Here is a 17,436-nt window from a genome sequence, read left to right as displayed (position 1 = left end):
GATTGATTTTGTCATCCAAAAATTTATGGACATAGATGTTATTCGCTTGTTTCTATTCATGTGTAGTTAATCTTTTGATATATAAAAATTCTATGCTTATTTTATTGTTGGTTGAGTTATTGATCAATTCGTACTTTAATCAATTTGATTGAGTGTATGTTAGATTTCACTTTTAAGAGTCTCAAAATCAATATTAGAAGTATAAAATTAATTTTAATATCGTCTATAATTGACTCTACTTGATTTATATTCGAGAATTGATTTTAACGCTTGTTCAACTACATGAACATGTACGGACAAAAGTTGTTTTCCATTCAATTTACTTTAAACTAAAATAATTTTTTCCGAATCAATTCGTTGAGAATCAATTATCCTGGATTAAGAATCAAAAACTGATTATGTTTTCTTCTCCATAATAAGTGAGAGCTAGTGACAAACAAGTGAGTGAAGCTCAAGCGCGTGGCGTCGCGTGATAGTGAAGCTCAAGCTCAGTAGTCTCTTACTTCCTTTTGGTTCTTGGTTTTGTTTTACTTCTTACGCAAGTTTTTCCCTCTTTCTCCTAATTTTCTCTCTCAAAAATATTTTCTCGAGAAAACCTCACACGTGAGAGAATGTCTCGTTTGTCTTTTCCTTCACTTCCTCCACCACCGCCTCGTCCCCCAAACGCTATTATCGTTGCTCTTGTACTCGCCATTCTCCTTTTCAACGAAAATCGTAAATGATATAATATACATTTTCAGTACATTTTAGGTTTTTCGGTTTAGGAACTTTTCTTCTTAATCTTGATCTCGATTTTTCTATAATCGTTCTTCTTCTTGTACAGCTAGTCTAACTGATTCTTGAAAAGATTCTTGCATTTTGAGTCAAATACTCTTTGACTTGTGTGATTGAGGATTTTCCCGAGAAAATGGGCCAGGAAAATCGATATGCAGCACTTTCTACTTACGATGTTTACTTCAATGATTCTTCCAAGTAAATTTCAACTTGTGATTATTATTATTTTATTTTATTTTTTATTTATTTTTATCATTATTTTTGACAAATTGTTATTGTGTTTAACCGTTTTGTTTTAAGCTTGTTCCGTTTTAAGTTTGTTATTATTTTATTAATTAATTATTTTGTTATTCCGTACAAATTATCTGTTTTGTTGTACGGCGTGTTATAAGGTATTCTGTTTAAGTTCGTTACTATTTTATAATTATTATTAATTCATTATTAGTTGTAAAGCAAATATATTAATTCTAAATTATCTTTTGAAGCTCAGAGAAACTAACTACGTTTGTTTTGTTATAAACTATTTAGCTATATTTCCGCCTAATTAAATTGTAAATCAGTTTCAACTTGGTTCAATCTATAAGGACCAATTAGGCTCTATTAAGTAACTTGCATTTGTGATCACTTAGTTAAGTAATGCATTATCACTTATCCTGTATCATCAAATATTAATCAAGATTCTTTTAATTTTGATGTTGCAGAAGGTCAAGAATTTCATACACAAGAAGCTTTCTTCTCTCTTTAGCCAAAGATTGTGATCGTAGAGCAACAGTGAAATTACTAAAGGAGATTCAGCTAGCAATGGCTTGGTAACAAAAAACCTTCTTTTACATTGTGTTTTTCTTATAAGAGATTGTGTGTTATTCTGCTGCTTAATTTGTAACTCTTTCTTGAACAGTGCGTTTGAAAATTCACCTGGCCTTCTACCCTCGCCTTATTGTGATTATGGTATGTCGCGTTTGCTACTGTTTTTGATTATCTTCTTATTAATGTGTACATATTAATTAATTATGGACTATCTTTGGATATTTTGATTTGTTTAACAAAAGCATTTAAGAACATTTATGCTTTGACACAGATTCTGTTTATCAGCATCAGCAACAAGTGAAAAAAGATTTTGTTCTGAAGGATCTGGATAAGGTCAATCTACTGCATATGAGTACGGTGAATAAAGATTCTGTTCCGAAGGCTCTGGATAAGGTCAATCTACTGCGTATGAGTACGGTGAATAAAGATTCTGTTCCAAAGGCTCTGGATAAGGTCAATCTACTGCGTATGAGTACGGTGAATAAAGATTCTGCTCCGAAGGCTCTGGATAAGGTCAATCTGCTGCATAAGAGTAGTGCACCATATCTGCCTCCGTGTCGCAACAGGGTATGATTTTAGCTTTATTTAGAATACTTAGATTAGATTATGCATCTACAAATATGGTTTAATTTCTTGATAAAGTAAGATAGATTTAGGCATTTGAATATGATTTAGTTTATTTGATGATAGATAGATAGATTTAGGCATAAAAAAAATGGTTTAGTTTCTTGATGAAACAAGACAGATTTAGTCATTCAAATATGGTTTAGTTTCTTGATGAAGTAAGTAAGGTCCATAATATTCTGTTTTTCAGGCACTATCTTCTTCAACTGGAGACAGCAATGGCTCGCCAAATGGTGACATATCTGGATCATTTGAGTGTACAACTCAGAAGCAAGCAGAACCCGGAAAATGTGGAATTGTTTCTCCTAGAACATTTGCAAAGAGGGACAATCTTTGGGAGTGTTATAAGCAGGATCGGTTTGCTCCAATTATCCCTGATGACCAAATTCACCAGGAGTCGGAACTAAAATCTTCCAATGTGAGAATAGAAGACTGTTCAACTGTTATCCCTGGTCTATGTTTGCCAGATGAGGACAGTTTAATTGCATATGATGGACCTTTCTTGAACCATGAAATGGAGATTTCACTTGGTATTGATAGTTTCATGTCTGCCCCTGAAAGCAATCTGACTGAAGATGATGATTTAGATAGTCAAAGCTCAACTTTTGATATGATTATGAATCTAGTGGAATTTGTACTCGATGATAGTGATGATGATTATGATTCTAATTTTGAATGTGATGATTCCCTTATGGATCGCATTAGGGCAGTGCTGGTGCAGCATGGATATGATGTTTCCCTTATGGATCGTATTATGGCAGAGCTGGTGCAGCATGAAGCTAGACTTGGTCAGTCAAAGCTTTCTAACCCGTGGTTATCTTCTAATCAGTTGAATCCAGGAAGCGATCAACAAGATGATCATAACTGTTTTCTGAGAAGCTCAACTGATCCAGCTGTATTCTCTCAGTCAAAGCTTTCTTGCCCATGCCGCAAAATTTATGAAATTTTCCTTTCTCTTGGAGCTGGTGTCCAACAGGGGATAATGCCACCACAGTTGCCTTCACTTCATAAGGTGCCTTATGTAAGGGGAGTTCCTGGTAAGAAATTGCTTGCATAATGTTTTGTTTGAGTCATGTGCATGCATAAATGAAAACTAAAATGTTGTTTTAGTTGCTGATGTTTATCCTAAACATGGTTAGATTCTCATGGTGATGATGATCGCAATAGCAAGCAGGCAGTAGTTAACAGTTTCAAGAACATGAATTTAGGAGCAAGTCAGTTCCTGGAAGTACTCTACTAGTAGCAGACTTTCCACCGCCATCAGCAGTCAGTCAGTAGCAAGACAATCGTTTGCTTTAATTTTTCAAATTTTCTAGTGCAGCAGAAGTGTAGTTTGATAGTCTCTGAAGGCACGTTTTAATAGATTCTCCTAGTTACAGTTCTATGTCTGTTTGTTTTAAACTTTTTGTAGATAATGTCTTTGTTTTAGACTTTGATTGGTTGATTATTTTTATTTTTTATTTTTTAAATTTGAATTTGATTAACTACTTGTTTGGACCCACGGTGGGAGAGGGCCCAAAAACACACAATGAGTTGATTTTGAAAGAACTGTGTTAAAATGAGATAAACTTATGGTTGGTACTTGCTATATTTTATAATACAAATGTTCGAATTAAGACTGTTTTGATGCATATCCGAGTTTAAGCGTCATTCTCCAATCCTGCATGTGAACAAAATTGATGATTAGAGAATTAATCCGTATCAACTTTGCTAATTTACACTCACCTTTATTTATATATACTCAAGAGACGATGATTTAGAGAAAAAGACAACAGAGGCGGTCACTTTATAAACGAGAAAAAACTTCCATGGTTTTATAAGAAAGAAAAAACAAGTACAATTTTATGATTTATGAAGTTATTGTGTTTGAAAAAAAAAAATGATAGAAGACAACATGATAGCATAAAGCATTGGTAAAAAAAAACGACAACATAGTAGGCAGTAGCAAAAGTAAGAATTTTGCTCTTCCCCCCGCATATTTTTGGACCAAATAAAACTATTGATTGGTTTTTACACTTTTTTTTTTTTTTTTGAAGTTTTCACACGTTTTTGGACCTTATTAAGTGTTATCTACATTATACCACCTATAAAAACTCTCACATACTTCCTCTTTTCCTCACATTTTCTCCTCCCACTCTCTTCTTCTTCTTCTTCTTCTTTGTTTCTATAGTCTCTAGGGTCTTTACATCCCTTTAGATAAATACCGGTGGCTTTTGGGGAAGTAGTGGTCCGTTAGGTTGGGGAAAAAGACATTATCCCTTAAGGTAAAATTAGGTTTGCTTCCTTTTACTCCCAAAATCTTTTTACCGTGGGTAAAAAGAAGGCTAAATTACTTTTTTGGTCCTCTAACTATTTAATTGGTATCAGATTGGTCCTCTAACTAAAAATTGATTTATTTCGGTCATCTAAGTTTCTCAGTGTTACTACATTTAGTCCTTTCTGTTAGTTTTATTCAAATAAACGTTAGAGTTTGTGTTATGTGGGTCCTCTAACTTTATTTATTAGTATCATTTTGGTCCTATGCCTTGTTAAGGTATTATGATTAAATAGTGACTGATATTATTGGTAACTGTTATGGTTTATATGTATGTGTGAAACAAGAGGTCAAATATCCACATAACAAAACCTTAACGTTTATTTGAATAAAACTAACAGAAATGATTAAATGTAGTAACAGTGAGAAACTTATAGGACCGAAATAAATCAATTTTTAGTTAGAGGATCAATCTGATACCAATTAAATAGTTTGAAGATCAAAAAGATAATTAAGCCTAAAAAGAATCATCATGGGGGTATAAAAGGAACCAAATTTAATTTTAACTCAATGAGTCTTGATGCCGTTTTCCCCAACATAACGGATCACTATTTTCCCCAAGAGCTATTGGTATATACCGAAGAGGGTAAAATATATCTATTAATTATTGTAATGTTAGAATCATATTAATAAAATAAGAGTTATATTTATTAATTTTTTTTATTTGTATTTATTTTTGCATTTATTTTATGTTTATGATTATGTATTGAATCAATAAAAATTGAATTAGAATAAAATCGAATTTATTTTAAGTGCATAAATAAATTAGAATAAAGTGACCAAATAATTTAGAATAAAGTAAATAAAATATTTTAGAATAAATAAATAAAAAAGTAGTCATTTTGCGCCACTTAACGTGCGCAATGTAACAGCCCGATTTTTAGCTAGATTTATTTTAATTACTTTTATTATGTGTTTGTGTGTGATTATTTGTGCTTGTGTGTATTTAATTGTCATCGGGTGCATTTACGTGGATTACCGTATTAGAAGGGTATTTTGGTAATTTTGTGAGGATGGGTAAAATTATAATTTTTAGTGGGAATTGCTTTTAGTAATTAGTGAGAATGGTTATTTCATTAAGTACTAGAGAAAGTCGAGATTTTACCGTTAGTGACATTTTACCGTTATTAATTAAAATATCGTTTGGAGTGTAGTAATATTTTTGGTTTGAATAGAAATGGGTTAAGCCCACTAGAAACTAAGTTAAGCCCATTAGTAGAGATAACACTAGGGTAGTGTTAGAATAACCAAATCATTTTCATTTCACAAAACATTTCTAGAGAGAGAAAGTGGGAAGAGAAGATAAGGGTTTGGAGAGAAGAACTTGAAGAATCCAATTGGGAAAGCTTAGGAGCTAAATTGAAGCCTAGGTTTGGTCTAATCTTCATTTAAGGTAAGGGGGTTAGTCTTTATCATAATCATGTGATTTTGCATTTTCTCATGTTGTATGAAAATGGGTTGATGAACAATTCATGCTAGATTCGTGTTCTTACTGTGATGTTACGTTTGTATGCATGAATTGATGATAATTGTATGATTGTTGGTGAAATTACATGTTCAAATATGTAAAAATGATAAGTTGTGAAAATTGTGCTCAATTGGTGAATTTTGCTAAGTTATGGTTAATTTGAGATTTGATTCTTGCTCAATTGATGTTATTGTTGATGAATCACTGCTTGGGTATGCATATTCATGAATTGATTATGAGAATTTGAATTGTTGTTGGTGTTTTATGTAAATGGGTTGATTTGGTGAATTGGCTAAAAGTGAGATTGATTTTCATGTTCAATGTGTTTTCGAGTACCCTTGTGAGTTATATGACCTATAAACATTCTTTGGAAACATGTTTGGGTATTGGGAGATCAAAATTGGGAGTTTTGGGTGAAAAATGGGTGAAACCCGTAACTTTTGTTCTGTAGAATTTTGAATGGTCGCTTAAGCGACGCTAGTTGCTGTCTGATGAATGCACGCTTAAGGGTGCTGTAACTGAGCTGGTAAGCGTGCAGTCACAGTAGCTACTGGAAGTTGGACGCTTAAGCGTGCTGGTGGACGCTTAAGCGTGCAGAACTTTTTCCAGCACTTTTAAAACTTTGTTCCGAGCTTCCGAGGGCCAATCCGAACTTCTTAAAACAGTTCTTTTAACTTATATAATCACTGTTTGTACAATTAATCCTACTGGAACACTTCCTTGAATGAAATTTGGACTTGGTTTGTAAAATCAAAACTTAACTTTGAAAATTGTTCAAGAACGTTGATTTTTCTGGAAAATGGAATCTTCAAGGAAATGAAATGGGATTAAGATAGAATAGAGATTATATGATTACTGAAAATGGTAGTGATTGGTTTCCTTGAGTTTTATTTGTTTTGGTTTTGAAAATGGAAGATTCTTGTAAAATGTTAAAGAGAGACGAACATTGATGAAAATATCCTTTTAAGCCAATCACCTTATAAATCTTTCATATTTAGTGTTGTATGACTATATGAAAGTTTTTGATTGCTAGTTGAGTATTGAATATGATGTTCATCATGAGATGTGTATGCTATCTTACTAGAATGTAAGGAATGTTTGAAGTGGTGAAACTAAATGTGGTAGTTGATGTTGAATGACATTGATGATTATTGATAATCATGTTGATATGTGATGATGAATACTATGATTTAATTGTGTGTGGACATGTTTCCTTGGTAATGCAATGTTGTGGAGATGATCAATATAATTGGGTGTTGTCCTATATATTGAGTTGAGATTGTGATTTGTTGTCGCATTATCGAGTCCTTACACATGTCCATGCATCATAGTCGAGTTGTTGTAAAAGAGTCCGGCTCTTTTACTTCGGAGATTATGTAAGGAGTGACCCCTTACATGCGATGTTGACTTGTCCATCGGAGGTGATGACCTTTTGGAGATTTGGTACCACATGCATTTATGTGTCAACAAGTGCATATCATAACATGAGTCTTATGTGAAATTCGTGATTGGTGATGGAATGAGATGAATGATTATTGATGATGTTGTGATCGATGCTTGTGAATGAATAACTATGAGTGGATAATTGTTCAATAATTGATGTTTGTGAATGAATATTTATGATTGGATAATTTTTCATGTGATTGATATATGTTGATATGAGTTATCAAGTTGCAATGTAAGTATCTATGCATGAATAATATTATTCAAATACATGATATTATTGAATTTGATTATTATCTGGATTATGATAATGTAATGCTTACCCCAGTGATTTTAACCGCCTACTTGCCTGTATGGGTGAGTAGACGTTGTGCAGGAGCAGTCTCGGTGAGTCTTTGCTTGGGATATCGGGAGCTTCCTCCGATATCGGTGTCGTGTCGGCTCTGATCTAGGCTTGTCGTGTCGGTCTAGATTAGGTTGTTTATATTTTCATTTGGATTATTATTGTGTTGTTGACTATCCGTATGTTTGGGTTTTGAGATTTATCTTTGGGATATGATTTATTTGCTCATGGCATGTATATATTTGATCACTTTGATTTATATTCCGTTGTAACTGTTGAGGTTTACATACATGTCTATCGGTTTTTGAATTTTGAATAAGACGTAATCTCTATTTCTTGAATAAATGTATTATTCGCATGTTTAATTGCTTTAATAGAAATAGGAGTGTTACACGCAACGCTACTTAACTTGCGCACTAGGTTTACACTTGCGCTAGTTAACTAATGCATGAACATTTTGGATAACTGCAGGGTGCGAGTGTTTTGTGCTGGCTGAAGAGCAAAATTTCAAAAGCCACATTGAAACATTTACAGTATTGCTTTTGGTTTGAAAATAAAATTTACATAATCCATTATTTTAAAAGTGATCTAAAATAGTGGTAATTTTATTTTTTTTTTCAAATGAAAAGGTTTACCGTTGTTAACTTCTACTTTAATGTTTTTAGGTTGCTTTAAGTTAGCAACCTCCATGATATATATGATAAAAGTGTCTTATACTCCTTCTGTCCCAATTTAACTGAACTAATTTTTCATTTCACACAAATTAAGAAAAGTGTATAAAGGAAAGAGAGAAAAATAGTTTTGAGTATCTTTTTCAAATATTGAATTAGGAGTTGTGAAAGTAGTATTAATTAAAGCTATATTTGGAAAAAAGTAATTAATGTTGTATTGAAAATTGAAATGAGTCAAAATTCTTGGGACAATATTTTTTTTACAAATGAGTCAGTTAAACTGGGACGGAAGGAGTATATTCTACTATTGATAAAAAATTACTTTATAAAAAAAAATATTCTACTAAAATTAATAAAATATTATTGAAAATTAATATTGTCTCGACAAAGATTAAATTGATTGATTTTATCATCAATAGAAAAAGAAATATCAAATGAATTTGATTAAATTAGTTTTATATATGATTTTGTGCATAAAACGTATGAAAAATTTAAGTAAAATTAAAATAAAGTAATTTTACTAAAGTACTATTATGAATTAGGTTTAATTACACTTTTGGTCCTCGCATTTTGACCAGTTCACGAAAATGGTCATACCTCTTTCCAATCGAACAAAACCGTCCTAAACTATCATGTTTTTTGCAGTTTTAGTCCTACCTCCTATTTTCAACTCCAGAAACGCAGAGAAATAGCCGTTTATGCAGTTTTAGACCTACCCCCTATGCTTAACCACGAAATAAATAACGAATAAAGCATGTGGGTACAAGAAATCGACTCTATTCAACACACTAACCAAAAAACCTTAATTTAAAACATATCTCAGAAGTTAGTGTGTTGAATACAGTGGATTCTTTGTACCCGCATGCTTTATTCATTGTTTATTTCATGGTTGAGCATAGAGGGTAAGTCTAAAACTGTTATTTCTATGCGTTTCTGGAGTTGAAAATATGAGGTAGGACTAAAACTGCAAAAAACATATAGTTTATGGACGATTTTGTTCAATTTAAAAGAGGTAGAACCATTTTCGTAAGTTGGTCAAAATGCAAGGACCAAAAGTGTAATTAAATCTATGAATTATGATCTTCAAAAGAGCATCATCATAAAATTTAGCATTATGCCTCAATATCTCTGGGGCCAATCATGCAACCATTCATATTATCTTCTAGTCTTCTAGTAAAAGATAGACGCTGATGTGTATGGCTACCCGCCTTTTCTAATTGTATGATAATTGTTTAACAAAACAATTGAGTAAAATTACATTAGTACTTAGTTTTCTAGTTCCTTAAAATATGGTATAAAATTAAATTTGGGATTATAAGAGGAGAGCGAACGAAGACATATTTTTAGCTACGAGTTCACCCAGCTTTCTTAAAGTTGAGTCAGCCAACAATTGCAATTCAAACACCCCTCTCCCTCCCCTTCATATTCTCTTAAATTTTCATGATATCCCTAGCAGTCACATTTTGATGTCTCAACTTTTTAGCACCTTGAGATTCCGATCATTCAACCATAAGTGTTATCAAACTGATTTTTTTTAGGAAACTGATACCTTAAGGACAATCAAATATCAAAGTTTCACCATAAGCGATACACTAAGCTCGACAGGAAATAAAAGTGATATGTAAATCAGACACTTACATAAATTTAAAATAAAGTAGAGAAAGGACCTAGGTTGCCTCCTAAGAAGCACATGTTTAATGTCCCGAACATGACATACAAACACCACCAAGTCAAAGTGGATTATTCAAGTTTGAATCAATAATGCTTTTCTTTTTCTTCATTGCAGTAAGAGTGTGAATATGTTTTGCACTAGTGTCGTTCCTTTGTAATTGGAGGCTCGATTCTTATATTAAAATAGGCCTTTAATAAAATATAAGATAATTTTTCTAATATCTAAATCAAAACTCATTCATACTAAAAATATTAATTAAAGAAGAAAAAAGGAAGAAAAAAAAAACAAGAAGACCACATTCAACCTAAAAGAAGAAAAAAGGAAAAGAAAAAAAAAATGTGCAACCTGGGTGTTAAACCCAAGACGGGGTAATGTTAGCTTACATTCAAACCACTAGGCCGCTTCAGCAAATCTGTTATAGAGCATTACTTTTCCCACCCTATGTCTTTCCTCGCGCGTCCTATTTTTTTTTCAAAATTATCCTCGGAGCATTCCAGATTATATAATCCGAAAAAATGAGTAACGGATTTTTCCGGATTTTGTAATCCGAAAACTTCAAAAAAGAGGGCCATTACATGATGTTTCCGAATTACATAATCCGGAAACCCCCTAAACACCCCCTTTTCAATGTAAAATAGTTCGGATTGTATAATCCGAACTGTATCAGCACAAATTCTAAACATGTTTGTAACATGGATAGTCATTTCAGGGACAATATTAATCTTCCTAACTCTCATCCTTCTGTTTTGGGTCATTGTTACCTGTTCTTAGTTAAAAACCGGGTTTTCGGGCTACTTGATCGGATTGCTCCGAAACTTGCCCAAAAAATCAGAAAAAATTCAAGGACCATGACTCCCTTAGAAGGGACTTCTTATGAGACTCCGCCCCTCAAAATCCAAAATTCCATCGTTTAGATCCATTTTTTATATTCTCAGAAAAATATGAAAAAATTTGCATTAGTTTTATTTAATTTTTAGAATTTTTTGGTGCTATTTTTATATTTTTATGATTTTATTTGACAGATTTTTAGCATTTTTTACTTAATTTTTTTGTTGTTTTTAAAAACAAAACTCAAAACTGCTGAAATGTGAGAGTCTGATGGCTGATTATACATAAAAATTGTCCGGATTATAAAATTTGAAATAGTAAACATGAATCTGGATTTTAAAATCTGGAATACACAAGGGCATTTTTGGAAATTTTACAGGGCGCGGGAGAAGACCGTAGGGTGGGAAAAGTAATAGTCTCTGTTATATTAGTCACACTATATGTATTTGTTACTTATTTAATGGCTATAATAGTCTCTGGATTTTATTTGCAGAGAATGAGTACAAGGAGATATGGCATGAGAGGACCAATGATTTCAAATGACATGCATAAACAAACACCACTGAGGGGTCCTGCTCCACAAAATCCAACTGCTCCTGGAGTTATTAGAGTTTCAAATCTAAATTACGGGTCATCCGCTTCTACTCAACTCCAATACACGGAGTTTATCCCAACTCCAGGATTTCCAAAGCATTGATGCATGTTTAAATTATGATTTTGGACTAGTTTAATTAATGCTTTTTGGACTTGTTTAGTTTATGCGTTTTTGGATATGTAATCACTTAAGAACATCAAATAATTTGATGACTTGATGACTATGTAATGTTATTTTTTTTGGCTATGTAATGGCTTATGAACATCAAATATATGACTTATGATGGTATACAAAATGTCTATCTTTTACTTTTTACTTTGTTCAACAAATGTATGCACCAAGGATCACAGTGATATCTATTGTGAAAATTCAAGGACCTATTTGATGATATTTTCACTAATTTGAAGATCGATATGATGGATATGCATATAATTGAAGGACCAATTTGATTGAATTTTTTTGACATAAGGGTTTGGTTCATTCATTGACAACTTCTTTTCATTACAACATTACATGGACTTGACACAATACAATAGCATTTTAAACAACTCAATCAAACAAAATACTCCTATCAATATCTTAATCAACCTAAGCTCACTTCCTACACAATCAACTTTATCCATCAAGCTTGCCCTCCAAACCTCTTCTTTGCCCCTATCCTTTGGCTTCTCCATCAACCTTGCATTTCTTCCACCCATCATTTCTGAACACCGAATCTTCAACAATGACCACTGATTTTTGAATTTCGAATTAAATAAAAAAATTAGGGTTTTAAGTTTTTTGAATTGGGGAAGAACATTGACATCAATTCATGGAAGAAATTTGGGGGATTTTGAACTCTATGTGATAAATTATAACATTAGGGTTCCAAATTTATATATTTGGGGAAGAAAGAGTTGTTAATGAGGAAGAGGGGAAAGAGCCGTTAATGATAAAGAGTCGTTGGTAATTTTCTGAAAATCCATCAATTTGGTTCTTGGCAATTTTCTGTAAATCAATCAATTTGGTCCCTGCTTGCGTGGCATCTGACGTGGTAAGCCTTGTAAGAGGTTAACGTTACACGTCACCTCCGTTAACAGACCAACTTAACGGAGAGACTAATTTGATTGACATTTTGTAAATTCAGGGACGAATTGGACCAATTTTTTAAAATTCAAGGACGAATTTGAGGTATTAGTCAAATATAGTAGTTGGTAATTTAGATATACTATTTTAAGAGTCAAAAACTAAATATTAAAATTATATGAAAAATAAACTTGGACAAGTATTATGGGACCATCTTAATAGATGGATTGGATTATCTTCGCATTTGTGGTCAAAATTAGTCATCTAAACTCTAACAGCGACTTCACTGTCGCTGGCTTCGGAAGTAGAAAGTTGCAATAGTATTTTTCTAAATTCATGAAATGAAACAATGACATGAACAAGGTTATTTTGACACAAAATAGTTTTCCTATTTTTTTTTAAGAGTTATGATACATACATTTCCTTAGGTGGCAATACACCATTTGACACCCATACAAAAATCTGACATGTAGCCACATGGACCCCGCACAAACACATTTTCTCTTTTCTCTTCTCTTCTCTCTTCCTAATGTATGGGGTGTACAAGGGTGTATGAGAATAAATGATGTCTACGTAACATTTTCCTTTTTTTAAATTGATATCAATTAAATTTTTCTTTTATTGTGATTACAAAGACGACCATAAACTTCTACTTTTAAAAAATAACGTCAATTGTCGTTGATGTTTTAGACAATTTACAAATAGTACTCTATCTATTAGTACAATATAAACAAAAATGAATCAAAGAAAATTAATGTATTTGATTTAAATACATCAATTTTGTTTCACTCGTTTAATTTATATTTTGTAGGTGATGAAACATGAAATTTGGAAATAAGACAAACTAGTAGGTTATAAAAAGTCTTTTATTTCTGCTGCTTAAATTTCGAGGAAAACCACGAATTTGTACTATTTTGGGTTGACCCCTGCTTCGATCATCAAGTCTTCCTTACCTTACTATAAATAAGTCTCAAATTATCATCTTCACTTCATAACTTAACTTCAAATTGAAAATTATCTCTTCCTATTACCACTTCAATCCCCCTAGTTCTTCATTCTTTCCCTTCTATTACAATTTACATCAAGAGTTTCTTCTACCTTGGCTTATAAGCTTCCATATCAATATGAAGGTTAGTTAATACTTTACCCTGATTAAAACCACTCTTTTATCTTCTTGATCATATCTAATGCACGATTGGTAAATTTTCCTTTTCTTATGCACAATTTCAAGCCTAAAGTTGAAGTACTTCTTTGGTAATCTTAGTTTGAGACTTAGAATTTAGAAAGATAGTGAGTGTACAGTTCTAACAACTAGATTTTTTCTTTAACAGAAAATTGTGCTAAAGTTGGAGATTCATGAAGACAAAATCAAACAAAAAGCTATGAAGGCAGTCTCTGGCCTTTCCGGTACAGAAAAAAAAATTCTATTGATCATATACCATCAATATCAATGTCATGTGCAGTCAAAATCTCATGACTGCACGCAGTTAGCCATATACTAGATTAAGTTCGGTATTTTAGAATTAAAAAATAAAATCACTATTAAAATTTGAATCGTTTGATTTCAATTGGACAATTCATATGTGACAACAATCCAATTCGTAGAATCAATGATTTCTCGATTTTTATTTTAGTGATATATATATATATATATATACTTAGATTGTATTTTAATAATTTTGCAGGGGTTGAGTCAGTTGAAGTAGACAAAGACAAGAAAATGACCTTAGTAGGAGATACCGACCCAGTACTTGTAGTGGCTAAGCTAAGAAAGTTATGTCATGCTGAAATACTTTCAGTTGGACCAGCTAAAGAGGAAAAGAAAGAAGAACCTAAAAAAGATGATAAAAAGAATGAAGATGATAAGAAAGATCCACCAATGATAATTAATCCTTTCATGTACTATAGTACACCTACCTCTACCTATTATCATCAGATGCAACCACAATACTGCTGTGCCATAAGCGTTGAAGAGGATCCTAATGGCTGTGTCATCCTCTAAATTTTATATACTATGTTTGATAAAAAAAAAAAAAAAAAAATCAGAAAAAAAATCATTTTTTGAGGAATCAGAAAAATAATCATTATATACTTTTTTGAGAGGGAAAATAATCATTGTATTTGTCTATCGTTTTGGTTTTGATTTTTTGTTTTTTGTTTTATGATTTGTAAAAGTAGCATGATGTATAGTGTGTCGATTATCGTATGAGGCTTGTATGAAGATGAAGATGAGGAAGAAGATGAATAATAGTAAAATAAATTAGATGTTGATGATACACGGTTAGATCTGATATACCTCATTTATCCAACGGTCTCCTTTTTAAATGAGTTAAAATTAACAAAATATGACCAAATTTACTAACAAAACATAGATAAAAGACCAATTTGAAACATTTAACAGTTAAGGGATCAAACTGAGAAAATAAAATAAATTAAAGGACCAACGGATGTATTAAACTTAAAATATGTCTTCTAGCAAAACCATATATATATATACTCAACAATATCCACAAGGACGAAATGTAAAATTTGAAAATTTTATAACAACCCAAAATAACTTATACAACCACAACCAAGATAATAAATTAAAATCTTCCCTTTACGTAGTAATTCCCCTAAAGAATAGTGTTATTTGAACAACCAAATGAGACAACTTATGTGATAACCTTTTTTTTTCTCTTTTCATTGGTCAAAAACAATGGAGAGAAAAAAAGGAAGAGAGAGAATAAGAGTATAATGTGAGTATGAGAGAAAAAATTGTCAAAAAATTGTTAGAAAATAGTTGTACAAATATCATTTCTCTTCCCCTAAAATAAAATCTTCACTTTATGTAGGTTCAACGAAGGAACGAGGAACCAAACAAACTAGAGTAGAAAAGGTCTTTTATTTCTGCTGCTTAAGTTTCGTAGAAGACCACACACTACCACTAGTACTTGTCTTGACTTGTTTCGGTTGACCTTCCTCTATCATCAACTCTTCCTTACCTTACTATAAATAAGCCTCAAATAATCTCTTCCTCATCAAATTACCACTTCAATCTCCTTAAAGTTTGCATCAAGAGTTCTTCTACCTTAGCTCTAAAGCTTCCATAACAATGAAGGTTAGCACTTTACCCTGGTTAAAAGTTTAAATCACTCTTTTATTTTCTTTACCATTGCTAAAGTATGTTTGATGAATTTTCCTTATCTTATGTAAAATTTCAAGGCTGAATTTTAAGTACTTATTTGGTAGTCTTAATTTGAGAGTTAATTAAGACCTATATATGTTTTAAATTTTTGTTTTAATTATTAGTATTCCAATTTTTCAACCTTTGCTTTGTCTTTTTTGGTAATTTCATTGCATAATATCGTAGTAGAAAGAAAGTGAGTGTTCAGTGCTAACAAATACTTGATTTTTCCATGACAGAAAGTTGTGTTAAAGTTGGAAATAAATGAAGATAGAATCAAGCAAAAGGCTATGAAGGCAGTCTCTGGCCTTTCAGGTATTGAATTGATTGCAATTCTGCTTTTTTGTTTCATGAAGAAAAAAAAATCATTGATCATATAGCATCAATGTCTGGGCCGTGTGCGGTCACAATCCAAAGACTCCTAAAGAAGTTAAATCTGCATTGAAATCTGATTAGACGGTTTAGATGTAATTTACTGTGTACAGTCACACTGGACACAATTCTAATTTGTAGTATCAATTGTTCATTGATCTTATTTTTGTGATATATTGAGATTGTATTTGTAATATTGTTGCAGGGGTTGAGTCAGTTTCAATAGACATGAAAGACAAGAAAATGACCTTAATAGGAGATATTGATCCAGTACGTGTAGTGGCTAAGCTAAGGAAGATTTGTTATGCTGAAATACTTTCAGTTGGACCAGCTAAAGAGGAAAAGAAAGAAGAACCTAAAAAAGATGATAAAAAGAAGGAAGATGATAAGAAAGATACAAAAAAAGAAAATGTGATAATTGATCCTTTCATTTTCTATGGTGCACCTGCTTATTATAATCATCGGATGAAACCACAGTACAATCCTTATTACAACAGTGCCGTAAGCGTTGAAGAGGATCCTAATGGCTGTGTCATCATCTAAATTTTTTATATTATTTTTGGTAAAAATTAATCAGAAAAATAATCATGGTAGTTGCCTATTGTTTTGTTTTTTTTGTTTTTTGTTTTATTATCTGTAAAAGTAGCTTGATGTATATCGTGTTGATTATATAATATGAGGCTATTTTCATTATGTACGTAATACATTCTTGACTAATATGTTACTCTAAACTTTCCTTCAAAAAATTGTTACTCTAAACTTACATTTCAATTCTCTAGAATTATTTCTCCCCTAACAAAAATTCTATAGAATTATTTCTTTTACAGAAATTCCCGAGAAAATTGAGTGGTTGAATTTACTATTAACAACAGTTTTTGGACACGGAAGTGTTGAAAGTAGTGTGGACTAAAGTAATATGAATGATGCCCAAATTTTGATACTTAGTGCTGATAAATTCGACCTCTCTTAACAAAATAACCACCAACATTTTGCCTATATAAAATAAGAAACTTGGTCCATGCGTTTTTATATATACAGAGACATGCATTCTTATATATATATATGTAAGGGTTGGGATTCTGTTAACTGAAAATTCTCTTAGTTAACAGTTGTAAGTTTCATAATTTATAGTAGTTGTTAAATATATAATTATTTAAGTATCCGTCCTAACCTTTTAGTCAAACTTCGTCATTTCAACTTCTTACTTAATGTTTTTATTACAACTTTAATTTATGTTTATATATTATAATTAATTTTAGTGATCCATCTGAACTAGAGCTGTCAAAATGGGCTA

The 17,436-nt window shown here is 31.8% G+C and overlaps 3 protein-coding genes across 3 annotated transcripts; all 3 read left to right on the top strand.

Annotated features, from left to right (window-relative positions):
* Window positions 1-395: 395 nt before the first annotated feature.
* Window positions 396-3,652, top strand: LOC25485054 (uncharacterized). The gene is made up of 6 exons (XM_024773772.2): window positions 396-972; window positions 1,476-1,583; window positions 1,673-1,722; window positions 1,853-2,148; window positions 2,396-3,242; window positions 3,345-3,652. Exons 1-6 carry the CDS (start codon window positions 908-910, stop codon window positions 3,443-3,445), a joined length of 1,467 nt encoding a protein of 488 aa, XP_024629540.2. The 5' UTR covers window positions 396-907; the 3' UTR covers window positions 3,446-3,652.
* Window positions 3,653-13,575: 9,923 nt separating this feature from the next.
* Window positions 13,576-14,880, top strand: LOC25485053 (heavy metal-associated isoprenylated plant protein 12). The gene is made up of 3 exons (XM_013614180.2): window positions 13,576-13,734; window positions 13,936-14,011; window positions 14,290-14,880. Exons 1-3 carry the CDS (start codon window positions 13,729-13,731, stop codon window positions 14,604-14,606), a joined length of 399 nt encoding a protein of 132 aa, XP_013469634.1. The 5' UTR covers window positions 13,576-13,728; the 3' UTR covers window positions 14,607-14,880.
* Window positions 14,881-15,539: 659 nt separating this feature from the next.
* On the top strand, window positions 15,540-16,846 carry LOC11434293 (heavy metal-associated isoprenylated plant protein 39). Its single transcript, XM_003592144.4, has 3 exons — window positions 15,540-15,704; window positions 16,010-16,085; window positions 16,348-16,846. The coding sequence occupies exons 1-3, from the start codon at window positions 15,699-15,701 to the stop codon at window positions 16,683-16,685; spliced, it is 420 nt and encodes a 139-aa protein (XP_003592192.1). The 5' UTR covers window positions 15,540-15,698; the 3' UTR covers window positions 16,686-16,846.
* Window positions 16,847-17,436: the final 590 nt, after the last annotated feature.

The sequence above is a fragment of the Medicago truncatula genome, chromosome 1 (assembly GCF_003473485.1).
Source record: "Medicago truncatula cultivar Jemalong A17 chromosome 1, MtrunA17r5.0-ANR, whole genome shotgun sequence".
Classification (NCBI taxonomy): domain Eukaryota; kingdom Viridiplantae; phylum Streptophyta; class Magnoliopsida; order Fabales; family Fabaceae; genus Medicago; species Medicago truncatula.
The sequence above is the reverse complement of the archived record's forward strand: the minus strand, read 5'-3'. Positions and strand labels throughout refer to the sequence as shown.